This window comes from Pteronotus mesoamericanus, unplaced genomic scaffold (assembly GCF_021234165.1).
Source record: "Pteronotus mesoamericanus isolate MK-2021 breed Mesoamerican mustached bat unplaced genomic scaffold, CSHL_Meso_final contig_269, whole genome shotgun sequence".
NCBI classification, from domain to species: domain Eukaryota; kingdom Metazoa; phylum Chordata; class Mammalia; order Chiroptera; family Mormoopidae; genus Pteronotus; species Pteronotus mesoamericanus.
The window spans coordinates 2,617,259-2,641,856 of record NW_026555114.1 but is presented as its reverse complement, the minus strand read 5'-3'; the positions used below and the strand labels follow the sequence as shown (position 1 = coordinate 2,641,856).

The following is a 24,598-nucleotide window of genomic DNA, read 5'->3' as shown; positions in this document are numbered from 1 at the left end:
ACTGTTAACACTTTGGGCGGGTCCATAAGTTGGGTGGGACAGAGCCTCACAGGTTCTCCAGGCCTGGGCACACAGTGTTAGTCAGGTTGACAGAGTCTCAGATATGGCACCAGCTTGCCAGCTTTGTGGCTCTGTCGGGGGAGGGTTCAGAAAAGGGACAATGGCCTCTGCCTGCTTTTCTCTCTGGGAGAAGACTGTCGCCCAGCTCTCACCCTCATGCCAAATGCTTCACTTCCTTCCTGTATGTCAATGGTGCCTTTCAAGTTGCTACCCTGGTGCTGGAGCTCAAAGAGAGTGATTCTGAGTAAGTTTGTATGATGGTTCTTTAAGATGAACTGCTTGGGACTCCGGAAGTTTTTTCTACCAACTCAGTCCCTGCTGGTTTTTGCAGCCAGAAGTTATGGTGACTTATCTTCCTGGCACTGAAACCCTGGCCTGGGGGGTTCTGGTGTGGGGGTGGGACTCCTCAGTCCCGAGATATCCCTCCTGAATTTTTATCTATCACATGTGGGGGAGGGACCAGCCTGTTCCACATCTCTGCCCCTCCTACCAGTTTAGATGGATGTAGTTTCTTTAATTCCGTAATTTTGTGACTTCCATTCAACTTGATTTCTGATGGTTCAGAGTGATGGTGGTTCTAGTTTAGTTGTAATTTGGTGTGGTTGTGTGAAAAGTGAACTGTGTTTACCTATGCCTGCACTTTTCAGTCCTTTTTAACTTAAACTTTAATATCACCTTCTTGAGTCTAATTAATTGTACTTATATGACCTTTCCTTTCTCTGAACTTCTCTATCACAATGCTTTCACCACTAATGGCATTTACAGTTTTATACACACACACACACACACATACATACATACATACATACATGTATATAGTACTTACCATCTTTCTATTGTGTATAGAAAAATATAAATAACCTTCCGGCCATCAAAGAAGTATTCTCATTTTTGTGTATTTGAAAACTCTTAATAATGCCTTATATTATCCATTTTTGTAACACTTACTGAATTGAGTTGAGAATATTTACTAGCTATTGGCTCTTAAAGGCATCTTTACTTGTAAGGCAAGGTATCAACATTTTTAATTAATGGTGTTATTGACTACCTCCATAACACAAAATTGAAAATGACTTAGGTATGATCCTCAGCAATCTGTTGATGCCTGTGTTTGTACCCGAATCCAAATATCCAGGTTCATTCAGGGTCTAACAATGAAACTTTCATGATACGTCCTTCTACAAAAACTTCCCATTAACTGTGTAGTCTTTTCAAGATTCCCAGGATTAGATTTAGTCTAGACTTCTGTCATCAGCCTGACCAGCTTTAATTTCAGTGCTGGGGGCTCTATGGGGACCCATGACTTCAGTTGTATTCACTATTCTAAGATACATAAGACATCTGGAATGTCCACCCAGTCTTTGGTTTCATGACTCATATTTTCCCTCTGACTTGGTCATGTATCCTAATAAGACTAGAACTGTGCTTAAGGAAAAACATTTTTAAAATACATAGTAGGTAGCAAATCGTGTTTCCTATTTTTTTATAAAGAATTTTTGAATTGCAATTAGAGACAGCACCTCACCTTTTTAGACTTACCAGAACTGTGAATTTATATTTTATTTTTTGATGAGAGAAATATTTATTTTAACATTTTATTAATATTAAATAATTATTTTCATATTAAAACTGGTGTTTTCTTTGCAGAAAATTTTTGTTATAATAACATTCAGCAAACACATAGTGGAACAGATGGTGGCTTTTATTGGGTGAGTAATTCTTTAAGGACTAATATTAATATCACTGTTTGAATGAGAGGAAATGTATAAATACTTAATTGGAATAGAATTGTGATAGCTCTTCTTTTTTTGAGGGAATACTTTTTGCCCTGTTATTAGTTAAATTGAAGACTTTCTTGAACTGCAGCTGGAAAGGATGAAGCTCATATTATCCTTGTTTTCATTTTAAACCAGACATATATCCAGTCATACAATTCTTGATTTAAAAGAAGCTTTGGAGTTTGAGTCTATTGCCACTCCAAAGAAATAAATTCTATTTCTTATGTGTCACTATTGTCTTATAATGGTTTAGTACAATGCTATGTCTTTTAGCCAGATACACAGTTACATTTAATTTAAATACAAACCTGACATAAAATGTTAATATTTCATTATATAAGGCATGATAAGGTGGTATAATAGTACCAAAATATGTCAATCACTAGAGAAAAATCAGGCCATTTTAAAAAGCTTCTTTCCAAAGCTTTTATTTTTGTGTGTATAGAAGTAAGACCAGTTTTAACCTATGTTTTAAAGGATAATGTTACAAATTTGTGGAGTTGACTTTGATAAAACAGTAAAAAAAAAAAAAAAGGACTCATTTTGTTTGATCAAATTAACTGTCAACTGGAATGTGAATACTGTCAGATACTAAATGAAACTTTTAAATATATGAATTGTTAAGTATTTATATGAGAGAGGTTTTCTTTATTTAATAATATTACTGAGCAGTGGTGGAAAGTGTCACCTTCAGTGTCCTTTATGTAGTTTTAACATAAATTTATATCTCAAAAGCCATTTATGAAATAAAACATTTATGAAAATTTTTCTATTTAAAAAAAATTGCCACTTAGAGGTGAGTTCATGAGTATTATTTTTATTATTCTTTAAACCATAGGTTGTATATTATATTTTCTCTTTTCTATGTATGTTTTATAATAAAATAGTATTTAATAGTTTCTATTTAGTTTTTAATGTAATAATAATTGAAGAAAAACACATCCTTGCGGATATACTCAGTGGAGCCAGTCATTGGTTTTATCACTTCCTAGGCGTCTGATTATACATGTGGGATATAGCTTGTACATTAAAATTTAATTACTCCAGTTTTTGTTGCTTGAATCCTTACAAATAAGATGGTAAGTAACCATATGTCTCATTCAAGAAGAAAGAAGGAATACTCTTATCCCTTAGTTTCACGCACAAAGAAGGCACTCCTTAGGGATCCCTGCTTCACCTTGAGAGAACTCTGGAGGACGCACCGGGGCGCGCAGCTCCCTACCCGATGTGGGAGTGATTGCGATTCTTCCTTTCTCCTTTTCCCATGATGCACTGTATAGAAGGAAGTTCTTTGACTGCTTTTACATCCTCAGCACTACTACCTTTTGTTTGCCCAGCCTGTAGAGTTTCTAAAAAGTTAGATTAGTTAGCTACCTATCTCATCCACCCATACCCAGTTGCATTCCCTTCCAATCTGTTCGTCATACTGCAGTTAGTAACTTTTTAAAAATCTTACTCTGAGCAGGTTGCCACCACTGTCCTCATGCCCCAGCTCCTCCTCCTCTTGAAGCCCTTTACTTTCTTCCCCTTTATTCTTGAGTATTGCTGAAACTCCTTAACAGGGTCTGTAAAGCCTTGAATGGTCTAGCGCCTGTTTTCTCTGCTTGAGTCTCCCACCACGGTCTTGACTCATGTTTTTCCCTTTGCCTACTTCAGGATTTCTCAACCTTGGCACTGTTGACATTTTAAGCCAGATAATTTTTTGTTGTAGGGGACTCTCCTGTACATTTTAAGATATTCAGCTGTATCCTTATTCTTTCCTCACTAGATGCTAGTTGTGTCTCCCTGTTGTGACAGTCAAAAATGCCCCCAGACATTGCCAAAGGTCCCATGGCAAGTACCCCTACTACCACCACCAGCTCATTGAAAGCCCCTGGTCTAGGCAATGTCCTTTAGATTTCAGCTATTACGCTCACAAAGTACCTTCTCTGATGAGGTCAAACACCTTCTTTCCTAGGGACCCCTATTTCTAGCAGCACGTACTACATATGCTAACAGTTATATTTTTACATGTATGTTTGAAAGCATATGATTATTGTCCTTCTACCACTAACCTATAAGCTTCTTAGTGTCGGATGTCATGCCTGTTTTTATTCACTGTTATATCCACAGCACTTGGCATCTTGATTGACACAAAGCAGGTACTAGATAAATATCTGGTGAATAAATGAAGACATTGTGTCGAAATTTAAAGTTCTGGCCAATAAAAATTAGGAAAAAATATATTTAGCCCAGGTTTTTCTGTTTCTCTAGCCTTTGGAGTTTCTAAGAAGTTATATTACTTATCTATAATAAATAGAAATAAAAGTGTCTTTAAGCTTAAACCATCATTTTTAAAGTTAGGATTCCTTATGTTTTTCACAGTCAGAATTTCCTTCTCTTTACCATCTCCTCTGATCATAGCCCCTCAAAAAAACTCCAGTCATCTTTTCTTCTTAAAGATGGTCTCACTTAAAGTTATTCTAAGATACTCATGACCTACTGAATTTTGATTTTTATTTAACTAGATGGGTGGTGTCATATTTTTAAAATTGTATTCAGGAGGCAGATGTTGTTGGTATGTCCTGATATCTTCATCCCTTCCCCGGTATCTGTAGAGATTACCTCATCAACTTCTTTTCTAGACAGTATATTAAATAGAATAAGTAGTGTGTTCAAATGATAATTAATAAATAGACTTACTAACCCTAGTCTGATCATTAAACACCTGAGAAAAATTTTATTAGACCTAAAATCATTTTATTTTACATAAGTAGCTTAGCAGTTTCTTTCAGAAAAGGGAAATATAGTCAAATTGATTCCCTAGACCCGTTGTTGATCGGAACTCAAAATGCTGCCTGTAGCTTGCCATGGAAGCATTCTCCTCTGATTATTGGTTTTCCCTCTTTACACTATTAAAACTCTAAATGGTATCCAGCACATCATCAAATTAAACTAGTAAAGTTTGGAATACAGCCTATTGAAGGATATTTAAAACTGTGTGCCTACAATTAAGGGAGTGAAGAATGACCGTGGCAGAAGAAAAAAACCTCAAAAAACTAGGAAAAAAGTCAGCAGCAGTTTAAATTTAAAATAAAATGATGATACACTAAGGCAAGGAAGAAGGAAAGTGAATCTCAAGAGTAAGGACAGCTGTAGAGTAGAAGGTGAAGAGCACACAGGCTTTGGACAAAACAAATCCCAATTTAAATATGAACTCTGCCACACATAACTTCATTTCGTGTTCACAGGTCTTTCAGACAACATGAGTTGAGTAGCATTCTTTTGAGTAGCATTTCTTTTTCCAGTTTAGGAGGCTTCTGATACCCTTTCCAACTTCCAGTCAAAATGTGGAATGTCCTATGTCAAAATGTCATATAGTTTAGTTGAAACATATTTATATAAGTGATTTAACATTCCAAGGCATAGGGGTTTTTTAAATACCTTTCCTAAGTTTTATGTTACCTGTGTTCTCAAAGTCTCATTTTCAAAAACTTCTACTGACTGGATAGAAAGGTAAATTACTAGGTGACTATTTTGCGTGTTCTCAGGGAAGATTGAGGAAAGGCCTAATTCTCCTTAAAGAAAGTGCCCATTTCTGTACCCTATTCTCTCATCTGTAAAATGCCTTTAACCAGGACAGTTTTTAATCAAAGATTATATAAATAGTTCTTGAGGATACTATTTTTTTGAGCATACTGAGCATTCTACGTGTACATTCAATTAATGTTACGATTTACTTCTCATTGCAACCGTGTATGATGGCTATTTATCCCTCTTTTATTGATAAGGAAATGGGCTTTGAGTGGTTAAAAATAACTCACATGTGACTTTTTTGTTTACTTTTCTTTTACTGCATAAAAATGGCTTCAGCCCTGGCTGGTATGGCTCAGTCAATTGAGTGCCGGCCTGCGAATGAAAGGGTTGCCAGTTTGATTCCCAGTCAGAGCACATGCCTGGGTTGCAGGCTAGGTTCCCAGTAGGAGGTGCACGAGAGGCAACCATACATTGGTGCTTCTCTCCCTTCTCTTTCTCCTTCCCTTCCCCACTCTCTCTCTAAATAAAAATCCTTTAAAAAATTTTTTTAAAAGGTTTCATACTATCTGTAATCTTTTGGTACTTTTCACTTATATAGTGCTAATAATATTGTGTGTGGCTGAAAATGATTTACTTTGACCAATATATTCTACTGGATATTCATCCACTCTCCCACTGATAGACATTTTGAATGTTTTCTTTTTTTTTTTTCCCCGTTTGAACAAATACAAGCATTTCTTAGTGTAAGATAGCTGAACACATAGTAAGGAGCCTAAGGGTATGATGAAAGGGACAACTTAGAAGAAGGATAAAGTAAGCAACAGAAAGATTGTGCATAAATGCAAGATAATCCGTAGTTTTGATAAGATAGCTTACTTCTGCCTAGGGCCAAAATTGATCAAAATCTCACTGTTGGTTGAGGCCAGGCTCCTCCTCTGCACCCCCAGGTGGCAGGCAAAGAGTTAGTGTTGACCAATTCCGTCTGTAATGGTGAGGTGAAGTGTTTTATACAGGTTTAAATGCTACGCTGATGACTGAAGGCAGCATCCGTCCCCAAAGGGCTGCTAGTCTCAATGTAACTATGGAGTGGCCCAGCCAAATATGAACACCTAAGTATGCTTTTGGTCTCTGGTATTTTTAGTACAGTGTGTCTTTGTACGATAGCTCTAAGGTCCCAGAGAGAATGTAAGCTCTACCTTCAAAATTTACTGTAATTTTATTTTATCTTTTTAAATTTTTTATTAGACTGTATTTGAGCCAGACTGACGACATATGCTGGGGTGCAAGAGCTCAGATGCTCTGGAGAACAACAGTTTTTGCAGTTTCTTTTTTGCATTTGAAATTCCAAGTTTTACTGTGATTTTAAAAGTCAGTTATTCTCTTTGGAAATAATAATTAGTAGATTTATTTCTTAGACAGTTCTGGACAGTAATTGCCAATGTCCTTAGGTTCAGGGAAAGTTATCCCTATTATCCATCTCTAAATCAGAGAGTTTGTTAGTGATATATGGAAATCTGAACAGATGCGATGAATCAGATATTCTGAAAGAGGTTAGAATACAAATAACAGCTTTGAGAAAAAGCTTTTTGGTTTATGGTATGTTTGGCAGGAGGACAGAAAGAAGGTTCTAAAAACAGATGAGACATGTAATAGAGTTTTTCACTCTTTAGTATCCTGAGCTGAAATAAGTCAAGGGACAGAACCAAGAACCAGGGGCCTTTAGAGCTTCAAAGGCATTTTACTTATCACTGTTGTTTTTTTTTTAATTTAAGATTTAAACTGGTTTTTATTTAATCTTAGACATTCTCCCCTGAGAAAGACCTGGGCATATTTCTTAAAGAGAACCACGTCTAACTTTAAAGTCATGACATGTTCAGTATTCTCACCAAAGAGAGATGAAAATTTCCAGAAAATAACATTAAGCGTATGACCCATAACAAACCATATGCAGAACATTGGCTCATTGTCAGCTTGCCAGGGTCTTATTAGAAGACAAAGTCTCCAGTTTTACCACACAAGAAAGTTTCCATAACTCAATCATTGAACTTGGGGGATGGGGCTGGCTGGAGCAGGGACTTTTTACCAGATACAGAATGTTCCATGCTCTTCTTTGCTGTCTCCTATTTCTGAGTCAACTTAATGTTTGACCTCAGAGTCAGACTTGCCTGTGGCAACAGAGATCATTTCAACCGGTGAGTAATTAATGTTTGAATCTTAATTCTGTTTCTTGTTCCTCGCTCTGTAATAAGTGGTCAGAATGAGCTGTGTTGGCCTGGACTTTGTCTTCTAGAGAAAGAAAATCTATCCTTTCATTTTAAAATATAAAACTGTTCGTGTACTTGATTGTTTTTGACTTTGATCATTGTAAAATTATCAGGAAAAATTATAGGAGTGTAGAACACAATTATTTGTATTAACCAAAAAAGGATACATAGGTTTTAAGACCCCAGCTGCTGAGATTCAGTTATACACACTGATTTTATCACAATCTTCTGTAATTTAGGTAGTGTTAAAAAAGAGACAACAGGCCTAAAATGGAGTCACTTGTGCTAATAAGTCCATGATACCAAACAGACTTAATACGTAACTTAATTATAGTTTCACCCTCTCCTAGGAGTGGAGTCTTAAACCAGTCAGTCTGTAATTACTGGTCGTCACTAGAAAGATAATCTGCCTGATGGCCCCCCGCCATCCTGCAAAGGAAGGTGACCTTGCCTGAAGCTGTCCACTCTTTGCCTAGTCATTTCCTTGTTCTGTCCTCCTTCTGCCTGTAAAAGACTTCTTTCATTTTATACAGCTATTCAGAGCTCCTTTCTTTTTTAGAAAAAAGTCCTCATTTGAGGATGTGTTTATTGATTTTAGAGAGAGAAGAAGGGGGAGACAGAGAGACATGGATATGAGAGAGAAACATCGATCAGTTGCCTCCTGTATGCACCCCCAATGGGGATTGAACCCGAAACCTAAGTATGTGCCCTGACTGGGAATTGAACCCACAACGTTTTGGTGTATGAAACAATGCTCCAACCAACCAACCCACCTGGCCAGGGCCAGAGCTCCTTTCTGTCTGCTAGATGGGATGCTGTCTGACCCATGACTTATGGAATAAAGCCAATAAGATCTTTAAAATTTACTTAGTTGAAGTTTGTTAGGTTTTTTTGTAGAAAACTCTTTCCTTTTCATGTCCTCTTCATGTAGTTTATCTTTTTTTGAGTCTTATCTTCTTTTTTTGAGTCTTAACTCTTCTATATTTTTGTTACTGATAGTGGAAAGCAGCATAGTTAAAGATTAAACAGGATTCTGGAGTTGGACTGTTAATGTGAGAAATTGACATTGTATTGGGTTGGCCAGAAAGTCTGTTTAGTTTTTTCTATGAAGTAAATGGCACATTTTTCATTTTCACCAATAACTGTTGATTTAGATATTTTGAGTATGATGGTTACTTCCCACGTGGTATAATGTTGATTGTTCTCAATTAATGCCTCAACTTCAACTGATCTACCCTATTTTGGAGCATTGTCCAGCAAGAAATCTCCCAACAAGAAACTTCACAAACTGCTTTTGACACGTTCGATCAGTCATAGCACCTTCTCCATACACTACACAGACCTCTTTATGCGTTGCAATTGAGTTTTTACCTTTCTTGAAATGTAATAAAGTGCCCTGGCTGGTGTGGTTCAATGAATGACTTGAGTGCTGGCCTGCAGGCTGAGAGGTTGCTCGTTTGATTCCTGGTTAGGGCACATACCTGGGTTGCGGGCCAGGTCCCCCACTTGGGCGTGCAAGAGGCAACCTAATGATGTTTCTCTCACACATCGATGTTTTTCTCCATCTGCTCTCTCCTCCTTTCCCTGCTCTCTAAAAATAAATAAATAAATAAATAAATAAATAAATAAATAAATAAATAAATAAATGGAAAGAGAAGAAAAAATAAAGCATAATATGCCAAAAATGTTGCATATTTCTTGCATCATCAGTATTAAAATGGCTATACAAACATTCACCGATTTTGATGGGGGTTTTTTTTGCAGGAGGACAGAGAGCTCAGTTTATTTTATTTTTTAAATATGTTGTATTGCTTATGCTATTACAGTTGTCCCATTTTTTTTTCTCCCCTTCATTCCCCTCCACCATGCACCACCCCTCCCCCCAAAATTCCCCCGCCACCTTAATTCATGTCCATGGGTCATACATATAAGTTCTTTGGTTTCTCCATTTCCTATACTATTCCTAACATCTCCCTGTGTATTTTGTGCCTACGAATTATGTTTCTTATTCCCTGTGTCTTTTATCCCTCTTTGTCCTCCCATTCCCCTCCCTGCTGATAACCCTCCATGTGATCTCCATCTGTGATTTTGTTCCTATTCTAGTTGTTTGCTTAGTTGTGTTTTTTTTTTTCTTTTTAGGTTCAATTGTTGATAGTTGTGAGTTTGTTGTCATTTTACTGTTCATAGTTTTTGATCTTCTTTTTCTTAGATAATTCCCTTTAACATTTCATATAATAAGGGCTTGGTGATGATGAACTCCTTTAATTTGACCTCATCTGGGAAGCACATTATCTGCCCTTCCATTCTAAATGATAGCTTTGCTGGAGGCAGTAATCTTGGATGTAGGTCCCTGCCTTTCCTGACTTTGAATACTGCTAACCAGCCCCTTCTTGCCTCCAAGGTTTCTTTTGAGAAATCAGCTGATAGTCTTATGGAAACTCCTCTTGCTGCTTTGAAGATTCTCTCCGTATCTTTAATCTTGGGTAATGTAATTATGATGTGCCTTGGGGTGTGCTTCCTTGGGTCCAACTTCTTTGGGACTCTGAGCTTCCTGGATTTCCTGGAAGTCTATTTCCTTCTCCAGATTGGGGAAGTTCTCCTTCATTATTCTTTCAAAAAAGTTCTAATTTCTTGCTCTTTCTCTTCTCTCTCTGGCCCCCCTATGATTCGGATGTTGGAACATTTAAAGCTATCCCAGAAGTTCCTAAGCCTCTTCTCATTTTTTTGAATTCTTATTCATTCTGTTCTGATTGGATGTTTATCTCCTCCTTCTGCTTGAAATTGTTGATTTGAGTACCAGTTTCCTTCCCTTTACTGTTGGTTCTCTGTATATTTTTATTTCACTTTGCATAGCCTTCATTGTTTCCTCCATTTTGCAGCCATACTCAGCCAGTTTCTGTGAGCATGCTGGTTACCAGTGTTTTGAACTGTGCATCTGATAGGCTGGCTATCTCTTTATCGCTAAGTTCTATTTTCGGAGCTTTGATCTGTTCTTTCATTTGGACCATATTTCTTTGTCTCAGCAAGCCTGTTATGTTGGGAGGGGCAGAGTCTTAGGTATTCACCAGGGCGGGGCAACCCAGGTAGCCGCTTTGGGACACTGTAGGTGGGGGAGGGGTCCAAGAGGGAACAAAGCTGCTTGCTCAGCTCTTGGCCAGCTTTCAGTCACTTCCCCTGCTACCCACAAGCATGTTGGGCCCTTCTAGTGCTGATTCCAGGGTGGCTGGGTTTGTGTGTACTCTAGGACCCTGTGGGCCTCTCTATCAAACTCCCCTGTGAAGCTGGGAGTTTCTCCCACTGCCACAACCCCCGCAGATTTTTACAGCCAGAGGTTTTGAGACTTTCTATTCCAGCACTGGAACCCTGGGTTGCTCAGTCTGTCTCGCTCCCCAGCTGTTCCTCCCTGTTTTTCTGCACACAAATGTGGGACCACCTCTCTTACCAGTCTGGATGAATGTTTCTTTTTTAACTCCTTGGTTGTTGGACTTGCATACAGTTTGATTTTCTGGCAGTTCTGGTTATTTTTTGCTTTTTAAATTTGTTGTTTCCTCCTATTGGTTGTGCGAGGAGGTCAAGTGTATATACCTATGCATCCACCTTGGCTGGAAGTCCGTTTTTTTGTTTTTGTTTTTGTTTTTGTTTTAATCCTCGTTGACATGACAGCTGTCACAATACAGTCTAACAATTGTTTAAAATGAAGTTAAAGACAACTAAGCGCTACTAGAGCCATCTTACAGAAAATACCAAATGAACTTTTTGGCCACTATTATATATATTAGGAGGTTACTATTAGGAGGTTACTATTAACCATAATTAGACCATTTCTATAGAATGATGAAAACTAAAGCTCACTTATATTGGATTGCATAAAATTGTTGGGTAAAGGAAAAGGCAGGTCAAGGTCATGCCTGAAACGTTTCAAGTGTTCTGTAAATATTTTTTGGCTTGATGAATTCATTCATTATTAGGAGAGACCTCTTTGTATTTTAGGTTGCGGGAAAGACTAGTGAGGTAGAGATGGAAAATAGAAATGAATAAAAAGAAGGATGTGGGTTGGAAACCAGCATTTAATGAGCACCCAGAGGTAGAAAAGAGGGACATTGGAGGAGCACTTAGAAGGCAGTGAGGTAATCTGCTTGAGGCTGAAAATCTGGACAAGAGTGTCAGTTTCCAATGGCTGCTTTGTAGATTTAATAGGGAATCAGCGTGAGTTCTGTCTGTCTACTCTCCTCTTATGCAGAAGTGCATGTACCTGGCACAGCTGAGAGTAGTCACTACCTGTGTTACTTTGAGAAATGTACTGGGTTTTGTACTATAGTTTTCCATGTATCTTTTTCTTTCATCACCTACTAGATTATTGTATTTTGTTGTGTATAATGTGCACTTTTTTGCCCAAACTTTTGAGGGAATTATAAGGGTGAGCATTGTACATGGGCAGTACTAATTCAGTATCTGTATAAACGTTTTTAATTTTATTTATGCTTATATCTTAAAAGTGTAACTCTAGAAAGCAATAATGATATCCATATGCAAATTAATACCCTGGACTATGATAATTGGTTTTGTTTCTAAGTAGAAACAAAAAATTGAATTAAAAAATTGAAACGAGACTTTTTCCTAAAAGTTTAGGCCAGAAATGTGGGTGTGCATTATACACAGCAAAATACGTTAGGTTCTTTGATGGCAGAAATAATGACTCTTTTTCTTACCTACTTCATTTAGTGATTTTCTGCCTAAGTAATGATTGGAATAATTGGATTGTTCTAAGACAACACTGAATTCCAGTCAGTACTCCCACTTTTTATACCAATTCTTCATCACATCACTTTGAATGATCTAAAAGCCAATAAGCTTCCATGCCATGTCATCTTAAATTTAAAATTCTGCAAACTGTTCTTTATTATTGACCTTTAGGTCTGTGGGTCCCTGTTGCTAATTTCATCCTTATATTTCACTGGGTCCTTAAGCCAGCCGCAGATTGATTTGTCACCATATAAATCTTTCACCAATGTGTCGTTTTCAAGAGCTGAAATCAGTTGATTTTTAACGGGTTTTGTGTTGGCAACCAGTCACTTCTATTGGTTCTTATAGACTACTCCTTTAGTGCTGGCCTCATCATTAGCATAAATGCCAGCTTGTCTCCTGCTCAAGTCTAAATTCTCAAATGGGGTTTTGTTTTCAAAAGCTTCCCTCTAATGATAGCATATTTCAAAGAATAGCTGCTAATTATAAGGACGTCTTACCTTCATTCTGACTCTTACAGAAAACAGTTTCAAATGTTTAAAAGCAAGGGCAATTGTAAATTTTTTTTTTGAAAGGTGTCTGTAAGAGAAATATGTTGTGAGGCAGTAACAATAATATACCTCATGTTTCTAGGTAAAGCAGTGGTCTTTTCTTCTACATAGACGCTAAGAAAGGGAAGGTGTCATGTGTTTATAATACGACTTAGCACACAATGGACTAACTTGAGTACAAAAGAGGTTTTAATAATTTGAAAGGGGCACAGATGTGAATGAAATGCAAGAAGTTTTAATTCTATATCCTGAGGTTGAATCACAGTGTATTTTAAATGGTGCCAGAGACCATCAACCCAGACTTGTATAAATGAGAAAGCTTTAGATTGTTTATGTGTTGCATAACTTTTATTCTGAATTTATTTTATTGTGGTACTCTTCCAAGATCCTGAGATGTAAAGGAACTTGGTTTGGATAGGCTACAACACTTAGATCCAAATGCAAGTAGAGTATTTATTCTCATAATATCAGCTTCAAAGATTCATACTCTCCAGTTAAATGGGAAAATTAATAATACTTTCATTCAAATCATACAGGATTACTGGGTCTCATTTAAGGATAAATATAAGTTGATTTTCAGTTAACACCAGTTCATTTCCTAGTCATACTCGTAGGTTAATTAGATAACCAATTTGTTTCTCTTTCTTTCTTTTTTCTTTCTCTAATCTCTGAAAACAGCATGATGGCCTTTGGCTTCTTAAGAAAGATTGTGTGATAAACTTTCCCCTCCCTCCTCTCCAGAGCCTTCTACCTTAGGAGAGACAGTTTCATTTGGAGGGCAACCTATCATCTTTGATCAGGCCAGGGGTCTGAGATCCATTCTGAGTCACAGTGAATAGAACTCTAGTACTGGTTGGGCCGCAGGGAAAACTGGTGGTTAAGTTGTGTGAGAATCTTTATCAGACAGGAAATGACAACTCATTAAAATACTAACCGTTAGGCCTGTTTAGATCACTGGGGGGTGGGGAGGAAATTTTAACTCTATAACGTTTGACTAAAATGTGACATTTCTGAAAACAAAGAATTATTTATAAGACTTATCAAGAAAGAAAATTTCTGGTCGATCTTATTTCTGAACTTCTATCATACTGCCATTGCCTCTTTTGTACAAAAGAGGTAGTGGGAAAAGGATCTGGAGAAGCTTTTATTTCATCCCTGAAAATATATCCTAATAGTACCATAAGTAGTATCATAATAGTACAGTTCAGTCTCTTTAGCAGAAGAATCTGCTGGCTTCAGTCTAGAGGAGGACCATTTTCTATTAGGGCTCTACTCCTATGCTCCTGGGCCAAATCTCAATTGATAGATGATTTCTCTGGAGTCAGAGGATAAATTTGATGTATTGATTTACATCCAGTAATCCTCACTCAGTCAAGAAAATTCTGTCCCTGGCTGGTGTGGCTCAGTGGATTGAGCTCCAGCCTGCGAACCAAAGGGTTGCCAGTTTGATTCCCGGTCAGGGCACATGCCTCGGTTGTGGGCCAGGTCCCCAGTAGGGGGTGATCACATTGATATTTCTCACCCTCTCTTACTCCCTCTGTTCCCTTCTGTCTAAAAATAAATAAATAATTTTTTTTTTTAAAAGAAAGAAATAAAATTCTAAAGACCCTGATATTCATTTGAAAGATAAGCTTGAACTGTGAACACACTGGGTTTCAGTACCTTGAGGTTTGGCTTTCCAGATTCTTGAAGGCCCTCTTCATAGTGCCGTATTAGAAGGATGAACAGAAGAGAGATAGCCAGCCCACATCTTTGTGGAAATATATATATTCTTCCTGTAATATATTATGTAGCAACCCTGCAGTGAGTTGGTCTGCTAAGTAAGCCTTAAGATATTTTTTACCTTTTGCGAACAAGGTATATAATATTTGTACCCCTTGCAGTTTAGCTAAACCAGTGGTCTCACTATCAGAGTGGAACTAAAATTATAGCGCCTTATTTATATTTATTTTAATCTTTGTTATTTTCTTTTTGTGCATTTTTGTAATATGTGTAATGTTATTACAGTAGCACACATAATATAAAATTTATTTGGCTGTACATACATGGCAAACATAGCTTACCATCAGTCTGATGGGCACTCCCTCAGTCCGTGGATCACAAATAGGCTAGGGGAAGGGTGTGGGTTCCACCATACACAGGACGCTTGCAGTAAGCATGCTGCCATTTACTTTGTTCCTTCTTTCTTCATTAGTCAGATTTATAGTCTGTAATTCCTAATTTTAGCTAACCCTCACAAACAGACAAGTGCATTAAAGAGTTTTCTATAAAGAAACAATAAAAGGAAGATAATACAAATAGCGCACTCACGAGAAACCAAAAAAAGTTGCAGCATTGGTATTTCATCTCTTCCTAGTATATGTATAGAGAAATCAACCACAATATTTAGAAATCATCACTCTTAATAAAGGACAAGTATATAATATGCCTTGAAAGAGTAGTCACTAATGATAGCATGAAAGCCATCATAGGTAGCAATACTTTAATTTTTAAAAGAGGTGGAGGGGGCATAAATGGTGATGGATGGAGAGTTGACTTGGGGTGGTGAACACACAATACAATATATAGATGATGTAATATAGAATTCTACACCTGAGACCTATATAATTTTGTAAAGCAATGTTACCCCAATAAATTCAGTAAAAATTTTTTTAAAGTAACAATTTAAAAAAATTTTATCTTTATCCTTTTAAATTTGTCTTTGTGCATTTTGCTATTGGCATAAGTATTATATACATACAACAAAAATGTTTTTAGCCCTGGACGGTGTAGCTCAGTTGGTTGGAGCATCATCCCCTATATCAAAAGGTCGTGGTTCATTCCCATCAGGGCACATGCCTAGGTTGCAGGTTTAGTCTCCGGTTGTGGCGTGTGTGAGAAGCAGCTGATCAATGTATCTCTTTAGCATTGATGTTTCTCTCCCTCTCTCTTTCTATCCCTCCCCTTCTCTCTAGAATCAGTAATGGTGTCCTCGGGTGAGGATTTAAAAAAATGTTTTTAGACCATTGGTCTAGGCTTCTCTGCCCTTAAAAGCCACTATCAAAAGTACTGGTCATAGCTGTGGCTTGTTAGCTCAGTTGGTTAGCTAACTATCATTGGCTGATACTCCAAGGTTGTGGGGTTGATTCCTGGTCAAGGCACATAGAAGAACCAACCAATGCAGTGTGGTGATTGTGAGAGGGAGGAGGGTGTAGGAAAGATAAATAGTAATGGAAAAAATACATTAAAAAACACAAAACAAAAAAAGAATCAGCCAATGAATGCAAGACTGGAACAAGTCAATGTTTCTCTCTTCCCCCACCCCCCCAAAATCAATACAATTTCTTACAAAATCTTTGGTAGTGCTCTGGCTTGTGTGGCTCACTGGGTTGAGCCCTGGCAAGCAAACCAAAAAGTCACTAGTTCAGTTCCTGGTCAGGGCACATGCCTGGGTTGCTGGCCAAGTCCCTGGTTGGGGGTGTGCAAGAGGCAGGTGATCAGGGTTTCTCTCACAAAGCTATATTTCTCTCCCTCTTCCTCCCCTCTCTCTAAAATAAATAAATAAATAAAAATCATTGGTAGTTTACTTCAAAAGATCTCTATTATGCCTTCTGAATTATAGTAGCCATAGAATTGATTAAATCCTTTTTTCCTTTTTATACTACTCCTGACTTGAATTTTATTCTAAGAACATTTCCTCACATTTATAAGTTTTCAAAGGAACTAATCACACCCTGTGCATCGATATGATTAATCTTCAGAGGTATGTTAAAGAGATCATCCTTAAAGTACTTCACAACAGTGAAACAAAAGTAAAAACCATTCTTTCTTCTAAGAAAGATAAAGGTTCATCACCCTATAATCTTACTAGGAACCCACGTCAGACAATGTTTACTGGAAAGCCAGTGTAACTTACATGATCACATAATGCTAAGATCCTCAAAACAGTGATTAAGAAAGGAACAAAGGCTATATTAAATAAAAATTTACTTTATTAATATCCATTTAATTCCCTAAGGCATTGAACTGCTTAATCTTTATATAGGCTCTGTGTAAATTAGGGCTAAAAAATAAGACAAATCCATTTTTAAAAAATTTTTTTATTGTTCAAGTACAATTGTTTTCATTTTCCTGCCACCATTTTCCCCTGCCACTTCCACCCCCGTCCCTATCCTCCCCTTCTCTCCCCCCGTTACCCATCTCCTGCCTCCCCTCTGGTTACTGTAAGTTTGTTTTTCATTTCAATGTTGCTGGTTATATTTTGCTTACTTGTTTGTTTTGTGGATTAGATTCCACTTACAGGTGAGATCATACGATATTTGCCTTTTACTGCCTGGCTTATTTTGCTTAGCATAATGCTCTCCAGTCCCACCCCTGCTGTCATAAAGGGCAGTAGCTCTTTCCTTCTGCTGCGTAGTGTTCCACTGCATAAATGTACCATCGTTTTTTGATCCTCTCATTTACTGTTGGGCACTTAGGTTGCTTCCAACACTTGGCTGTTGTAAATTGTGCTGCTACGAACATTGAGGTGCATAGGTTCTTTTGAATTGGTGTTTCAGGATTCTTAGGATATCATCCTAACCGTGGGATCACTGGATCAGAAGGCAGGTCCATTTTTAGCTTTTTGAAGAAATTCCAAACTTTTCCACAGTGGCCGCTCCAGTCTGCATCCCCTCCAACCGTGTACTAGGGTTTGCTTTTCTCCAGAGCCTCACCAGCACTTTGTTGTTGATTTGTTTATGATGGCCATTCTGACTGGTGTTAAATGGTATCTAATTGTGGTTTTAATTTGCATCTCTCTGGTGGATAGTGATGCTGAGCATCCTTTCACATGTCTCTGGGCCATCTGTATGTCCTCCTTGGAGAAGTATCTGTTCAGGTCCTTTGCCCATTTTTCAGTTGGATTGTTTGTCTTCCTGGAGTGGAGTTGTGTGAGTTCTTTATATATTTTGGATATCAAACCCTTGTCCGAGGTATCATTGGCAAATGTATTTTCCCATATGGTTGGTTCCCTTTTCATTTTGCTGATGTTTCCTTTAGCCATGCAGAAGCTTCCTACTTTGATAAAGTCCCATTTGTTTATTCTTTCCTTTATGTCCCTTGTTCTAAGGGGACAAATGAGATTAGCAAATGGGATTTGTTTCCTGATTTCCGATTCTGATATTTCATTGTTGGTGTACAAAAATGCCTTCAGACAAATCCATTTTTGTAAGTTTGTGTTATTTCTATATTTATTATATTATTAACTACTGCCCCACAGTTGTATGTTGGCACATAGTAACAAAAAACAACACACCTGGCTGGAAAAATCCAAACAGAATCATGAACAGGAAAATTTCAGGTCATCTAATAGCAAATCCTTGTTTGATGACTATCTCTGTGATGGGAAAGAGCAAATCACATGGTGTATTTCTTGTACCTGGTCAACCAGTTTTAGAGGTACACAATTTGAAAGGAGTCCCTTGAAAACAGCAATAATGACTGATTTAATAATTTTTGGAATGGGTGTGTGCTCCAGACTAACCAACAAATGAAAATGTGAGCCTTGCGAAACCTGGTAGAATCGCATCCCGCATTCTCCACTCAGCCTCCCCGCCTGCGGCACTTCCTCTGGAAGGTTTTCTGGCTTTTGTGGGTACAGAAGATAATGGACACCTTGTAATGGGCCAGTATGGGCAGAATTTAAAAGACAGATTTCTTACCAGATAAGTGATTTCCAGAGGCAGAGTCACATATGTATTAAAAACTATGAAAAAATAATAGGTTTTGTTTGCATGTTAGTCATGGCCCTTGACAGAATTTTGCCAAGAAGTTTGTCTTGTGTCTGTTTCCACACATACTTAGGTAAGTCAGCACGGCAAAGTGGTGTTCCCACGAAACTGGTTTTGAGCTCTGAGTGGGTTTGGACTTCTGTGGTTTTTTCCTTTACTCCCCCCGACCCCGCTCTTTTGTTTGCATTTTTTTCCCTTTATTATAATCGGTAACATATGTTCTGAAATTGCCATTAGAAAAATTTGTTAGAGATTTGTTTTTAATGAGTTATAATATCGCCTGAAAAAATGTGTGTGCCAAGAAAATAAATATCAAGATACTACTATCCACACAAAAAGATACAAGCTTTTTCTGCCCGCCAAGTTGAAGGTCTACTGCAAGGAAAAGCAGATGAGATCAACTTCTATGTTTCTTTTATATTTTTTTCTTTATTTCTGGCTTTCTCACATAGAGAAAGTGGCTATTTAGAAGGCTAGTTTAATCATATTTAAGTCTTAACAGTTGACTGAAAAATAGTTCTGCGTGTGTGATCCTATTTTATATTCTTCTATGTCACAAAACTAATACTTTTTAATATAATCAGCACCTAATAGCAAATGGAGGATCCCACCCACTCACTGTGGGTTGAGATGAGAGTTCCTAGCCAGGTGCACAGGGTACTCGGAATTTAATGGCTTTAGATAATGGCATTTAAGCTATTTCCTAAGCCAACTATTAAAAAACCACTGAACTGTGATGCTAGTTATTCCTCCAGCCTCCCCCCGCACCGTGTATATATACAATAAATTAATCTTAAATGTCAGAATGGACTTTTACTTTTGTCTGCTGTTTGAAAGTAACTTGAAAGTGAGGCTGCGGGCCGATGTTATTGTTTAAATGCAGGTTAATAGTGACAGCTGTAGTTCCAATTTTTATCTAGTCCGTGACTAAAATAGTTTTAGTGTTAATTAAGAAAACTAGTGTAAGAGTGCTTTGTATAAGCCGAGGCATCTGACTTAAGCCATTGTTTGTAGAGCTAGCGAAATGAAAATAAAAATCTAAAATATATGGATATATAAAACAGATTAAGAAGATCTGATAATTGTTTATATAACACTTAATACCTAAATTTCTAATATATTAACTTCTTTAGATTTATTCAGATCATGTTACATTTGTTCATAGTAGTGTTGATTAATAGGCTGCTCTAAAAACTTTTAATTTCTCTACTTTCAACTATTTTCCTAGTCTCTTATGAGAAATTGCACCTTCCACTCGACCACCAAAAACTCCCCAAAGCATATAGCACCACAGCACCTTGAAAAATTAATCTCAGCATTAGCCCAAGATAATTCTTTGAAAGTTGCATATCATGTAAATATATAATGATATATATTCAATGTCAGCTAAAGTAGACTTCCAATGGCAAATCATTTATCTTTTCAAATTATTTTGAAGAGTGTCTGGAATGATTGTTGCCGGTCCCTCCCTCATTCCCCTCAACAACAAAAACAAAAAATTAGAACATTCCTAGCATTTGGATATTGGTTCTTAATTTTCTCTTTAAATAATTACTTGACCGAGAGAGCCCAAGGGGGATTTGAAGGAAACGGGAAGCCGCGTTTCTGCTCTACTCGCCCTGCAGGCCAGAGGCCTGGCCACCGGCAAGACACGTGCAATGGAATCCAGATCCTGGCGGATGTTTGGAAATGGCCTTCTCAAGTCATTTCTTGTACAGCCTCGCTGCTTAAATTCGCATACAATCATTGCAGCCTTTCTACATAAGAGGACTTTTTTCACCTTTAAAAAAAATAACGGCATAGGTATTAAGTGTGAATGAAACAATTTCTGAAGGAAAGTTCCTATAGGTTTTCAATGCCAATTTTTTTGTGTATTTCATTAGAATTGTTTTTTTATATTCATGTGATTTATATTCGTCTGATTTGTAAACAGATAAGGTATTTGCATTCTCTTTTGCATCCTATAAAGAACTACACAAGGAAAATCCCTTTTAAAGAGAGTTTGTGGTACTGCTGTGCCCATTTCTAGTCACAGTCGGTACCGATAACAGCAACACGGCTCAGGCACAGCTCTCTGCATAGGCCACTTAAAAGTCAGAGAGACTGTAGGTTGAGAGACGTCGTCCTTCTCCGTGTTAGTGTCTGTCACATGGGTCTCCTGGTCTAATCAGTGCAGCCACAGCCTCTACTGCGTTCAGGGCTTTTCACATACCCTTCAGTTTTCGTTAAAGGTTGGCTCTGCCCCACGCTGATCTCACTTTCCTTCCCATTTTTTGCAGTATATCTGTGTAGCAACACATTTAGTGTTGATTTGTAAATTCTTTTGTTCCCAAATCGGTTCACGCGTGTTTGTTGAATCCCCATAATGATTTTAAGTCTCTTGTGGCATGGACTATATCCACCCGCCCCCCCCGCCCCGTAGCACCAGTTACAGTGTTGGACACAAAATAAGGACTTCATGAAGTGTTTGGTGGGTTGACAATTAAAATAATTAAAGAAAAGTTTCTGCTGGGAGTTTTATATTTGTTAGCCTCTGGTTAATACAGTAGCCAAAAACTTCTCTTCCTCGACTCCTCTGCTTTTCATTGCAGAAAGCAGCAACTGAATTGTTCTAGAAATGAGGTGACGTTAATCTACTAGTTTGTTACTTAAAAGGGAGAGCATTAGGCACACGTTGAAATGCCTTTTGCTGGCTGCAGAAAAGAGCGTGGGCTTGTTTTCCTTTTGGCCTTAGTGCGGCAGATTGAAAAATAAAGGGGTACTAAAGGGCACCGAAAATAGAGGTGTTTGGTTTTCTGAGCTGCTCCAAGTTACCATTTTAAAACGCCTGCAAGCATTTCTAAACCAGGAGTCCGGTAGCTCCAGTTGCCAAACCGGTTTAGCAGCACTGCCTCCCCTGACTCTGGGTGAGAGGGAGCTCCGAGCGCAAAAACTTGTCAGAGATCCCCGTCCCGATCTTCTGAGAACACGTTGTTTGGTAATGTGCTGTTGTTTCTGGGCAAACGTCTGCCCTAAACCATGAAATGATTCAAGGTTCAGAGTTCCTTCTTTGTCCCTTTGTTAATCACTGACTTCTGACTGGTGGGAGGTGCCTCCCAAATTCGCTAATGCATTCTTTTTGGAAAGGGATGACGCACAGATTGTCCTAATAAGGACTTAGACTGAAAAAGTACCACCCCCTCTGAGAAGATGGGACAAGGCAGAGAGAGGGCGGGCAGTTTCTTTTTCAACTGGGGATGACACAAGCCTAAGTCATTTCCTTATTAATCGGTTCAAACCAGTTCTTACAGGAACTGGTGGTGATAAATGTGGGACTTCTCAGAAGTCATTCATTTTATTCTTTGTATCACATCAGTGTGCAGCCGCAGCTGAGCTCGCTCCACTGCAAGGACGGACTGGGCTGGAAGCAAGGAGCTGAGCTCCTACTTTCTCCCAAACATGTTGGTGGGAGAGATGATTCTCCTTTAAGGGATTGTTAAAGGATGAATTTTTATCCACTAAAAAGAGTTCACAAGATTTCGCCAGCTCTGCTGATAGTTTTACTTTTTTTCTCTTTCTACCAATCCCTGCTTTTTGAATCCAGGCGGTAAGTGGATTTTTCTTTAACGTTTTTCCTTCTTCTCTTCCCAAATGTACCCTTTCCCGTGGGTTGTTGTCCCTGCTCCCAGTGCTGTCCCCGGCATAGGTCCGTCTCTGCAGAAGCCGTTCCAGGAGTACCTGGAGGCCCAGCGGCAGAAGCTTCACCACAGGGGCGAGACGGGCGCGCCACAGGTGAGACTTGCCTCTGTTTTCTTCTCCCCTTGCTCCCAATTTCAGGCTGAAACCACAGTCCTGGCACTCAGGGCATTTTTGGACAAATAGAGTGAGGGTTGTGTGCCAGTGAGTCTTCCCTACCAGGAGTTGTGGCTGTGTACTCAACTCGGAAATCTGCCTTTGTCTGAATCAGAAAATGTAACTTCTGTTCTGTACATCTTCTCTCCAAAGCAAGAGTAGGGCTAGTGGAAAATAATAGATCTGTTATGTAGAGTGAGTTACTGCCTTGAATGATTTATTAGCAAGTGGACTTCCTGAATGGATTAAAAGGTTGAGATTTACAGCATAACAAAGTGTTGGACTTGCTGAGGTCGCCTGAACATCTCCGTTCATTTTTGCACCATTTTTCTTTTTAAAGTTAGGAAAACAATCATTTTTTAATAAACCACGGCTCTTAATATAGCGAAACATAAAAACTGTAACTTACACTGAGCCTGCCTTTTCTGTAAATAGTTCTGTGACAAAGGGAAATGACTAAAAGAGGATGAGTAAGCAATAAGCTGAAATGGGAAACTTGAAGGAAGAACAGTTGAGGTTTTTGTGTGTGTTTTTGATGACCTTGTACTCTGTGTGGCCCTTTGCTGCCCTCAGTTGAGCAAACATGATTTCAGGAATAGATAACATTTATATTTTAAAAGCTGCTCCCAGTACTGGAAAAAGAATATATAACTATCTTGACACTATTCCTGTACAAATGTCTATGTGGTGACTTTACGTAGTAGAATTTAATCAAAGACTTTGTCCTTATGAAGTAAAAGACAAGAGATGACCTCACACTTGCCCCATTCTAAACTCTGAATCAACGTTGACTTTATCGTCAACAAAGGGAAATCTTAATAACTGGATGGAGAAGGGCCTAAGTGTAGATTTCAGGGTAGCTACAGACATGAAACTTCATCTTCAGTTGTTTAGACTTTATAGGTTACAGCTCCCAAGTTCTCATTATTTTCCTTGAAACATTGTAGATGATCCGCTAATACTACTGAAATGACAAAGTATTTCTCGATTATTCTGCATTTATTCCTGCAGGGAGAAAACTGGTTGTCCTGGATGTTTGAGAAGTTGGTCGTTGTAATGGTGTGTTACTTCATCCTGTCCATCATTAACTCCATGGCACAAAGTTATGCCAAAAGAATCCAGCAGCGGTTGAACTCAGAGGAGAAAACTAAATAAGCAGGAAAAGGTTTTTAATAGCAGAAATTAGAATGGATGGGTTCTGCCTTAATTGGGAGGACTCCAGATCAGGAAAGAAAGTTCCCTTTTCCATCCTGTATCAATTTCAGTTTTGTTTTTTGTTTTTTTGTTTTTTTTTCCTGAAAGCAGTTTAGTCCATATTTTGCACTGACATACTTTTCCTTTGTGTGTTACGGTAAGGTATCCACCCTCAATTCAATTCAAGTTGTATTTTATTGGGGTGGAATGTGATGTTCAGCAGCAAACTTAACAGAAACTGGCCTTTTATTTATTACTTTCAAAAGGCCCACATCATACAATTAAAGAATTCCGGACAGTACAAAAAAAGTTCCTAAGTATGTTAAATATGTCAAGCTTTTTAGGCTTGTCACAAATGACTGCTTTGTTTTTCTAAGTCATCAAAATGTATATAATTATTAGATGGGATAACAGTCTTGCATGTCTATCATGGTAAAATTTAATATGCCATCCTGCCCAGCCCTTCCTCTCCTTCCTGGAGAAAAGGCCATTTTATGATGCATTGCACACCCTCTTGGGAAATTGATCTTTAAATTTTGAGACAGTATAAGGAAAATCTGGTTGGTGTCTTTCGAATGAGCCGACACCATTTTTTATTCTGTATATTTAGAATGAAGTCATGAGAAAACTTTATAAAGACCTCTTTGATCATTCCAAAATTGTGTTCGTTTTCTTGAGCGCTTTGATTTTTTCACTTCCTTTTAGCTTCTACCAACTGAATGGCAGCCTTGCCAAATCCACCTACAGCCGTAATTTCTTGAGCCTTCACTTATTTGCATGGAAAGGGACACCACCAAGGTATTTTGGTGAGGCTGGAACTGGGCAGCCGCCTGCTCGCTGCTGGCATGAATGGCACCTTATAGGTGGGCGTCGTGAGGGGGTTTCTTGGTTTGTGGGAACAGGAGACATGG

The 24,598-nt window shown here is 38.1% G+C and overlaps 1 protein-coding gene across 1 annotated transcript in view; it reads left to right on the top strand.

The window, feature by feature from the left end:
* VMP1 (vacuole membrane protein 1) overlaps window positions 1-24,346 on the top strand; it is a 122,323-nt gene extending 97,977 nt beyond the window's left edge. Inside the window, exons 10-12 of the mRNA XM_054574868.1 lie at window positions 1,708-1,769; window positions 22,331-22,433; window positions 23,505-24,346. Coding sequence (XP_054430843.1) covers window positions 1,708-1,769; window positions 22,331-22,433; window positions 23,505-23,648 — 309 coding nt within the window. The 3' untranslated portion in view covers window positions 23,649-24,346. The remainder of the gene's footprint in view (window positions 1-1,707; window positions 1,770-22,330; window positions 22,434-23,504) is intronic.
* The last annotated feature ends 252 nt before the right edge of the window (window positions 24,347-24,598 follow it).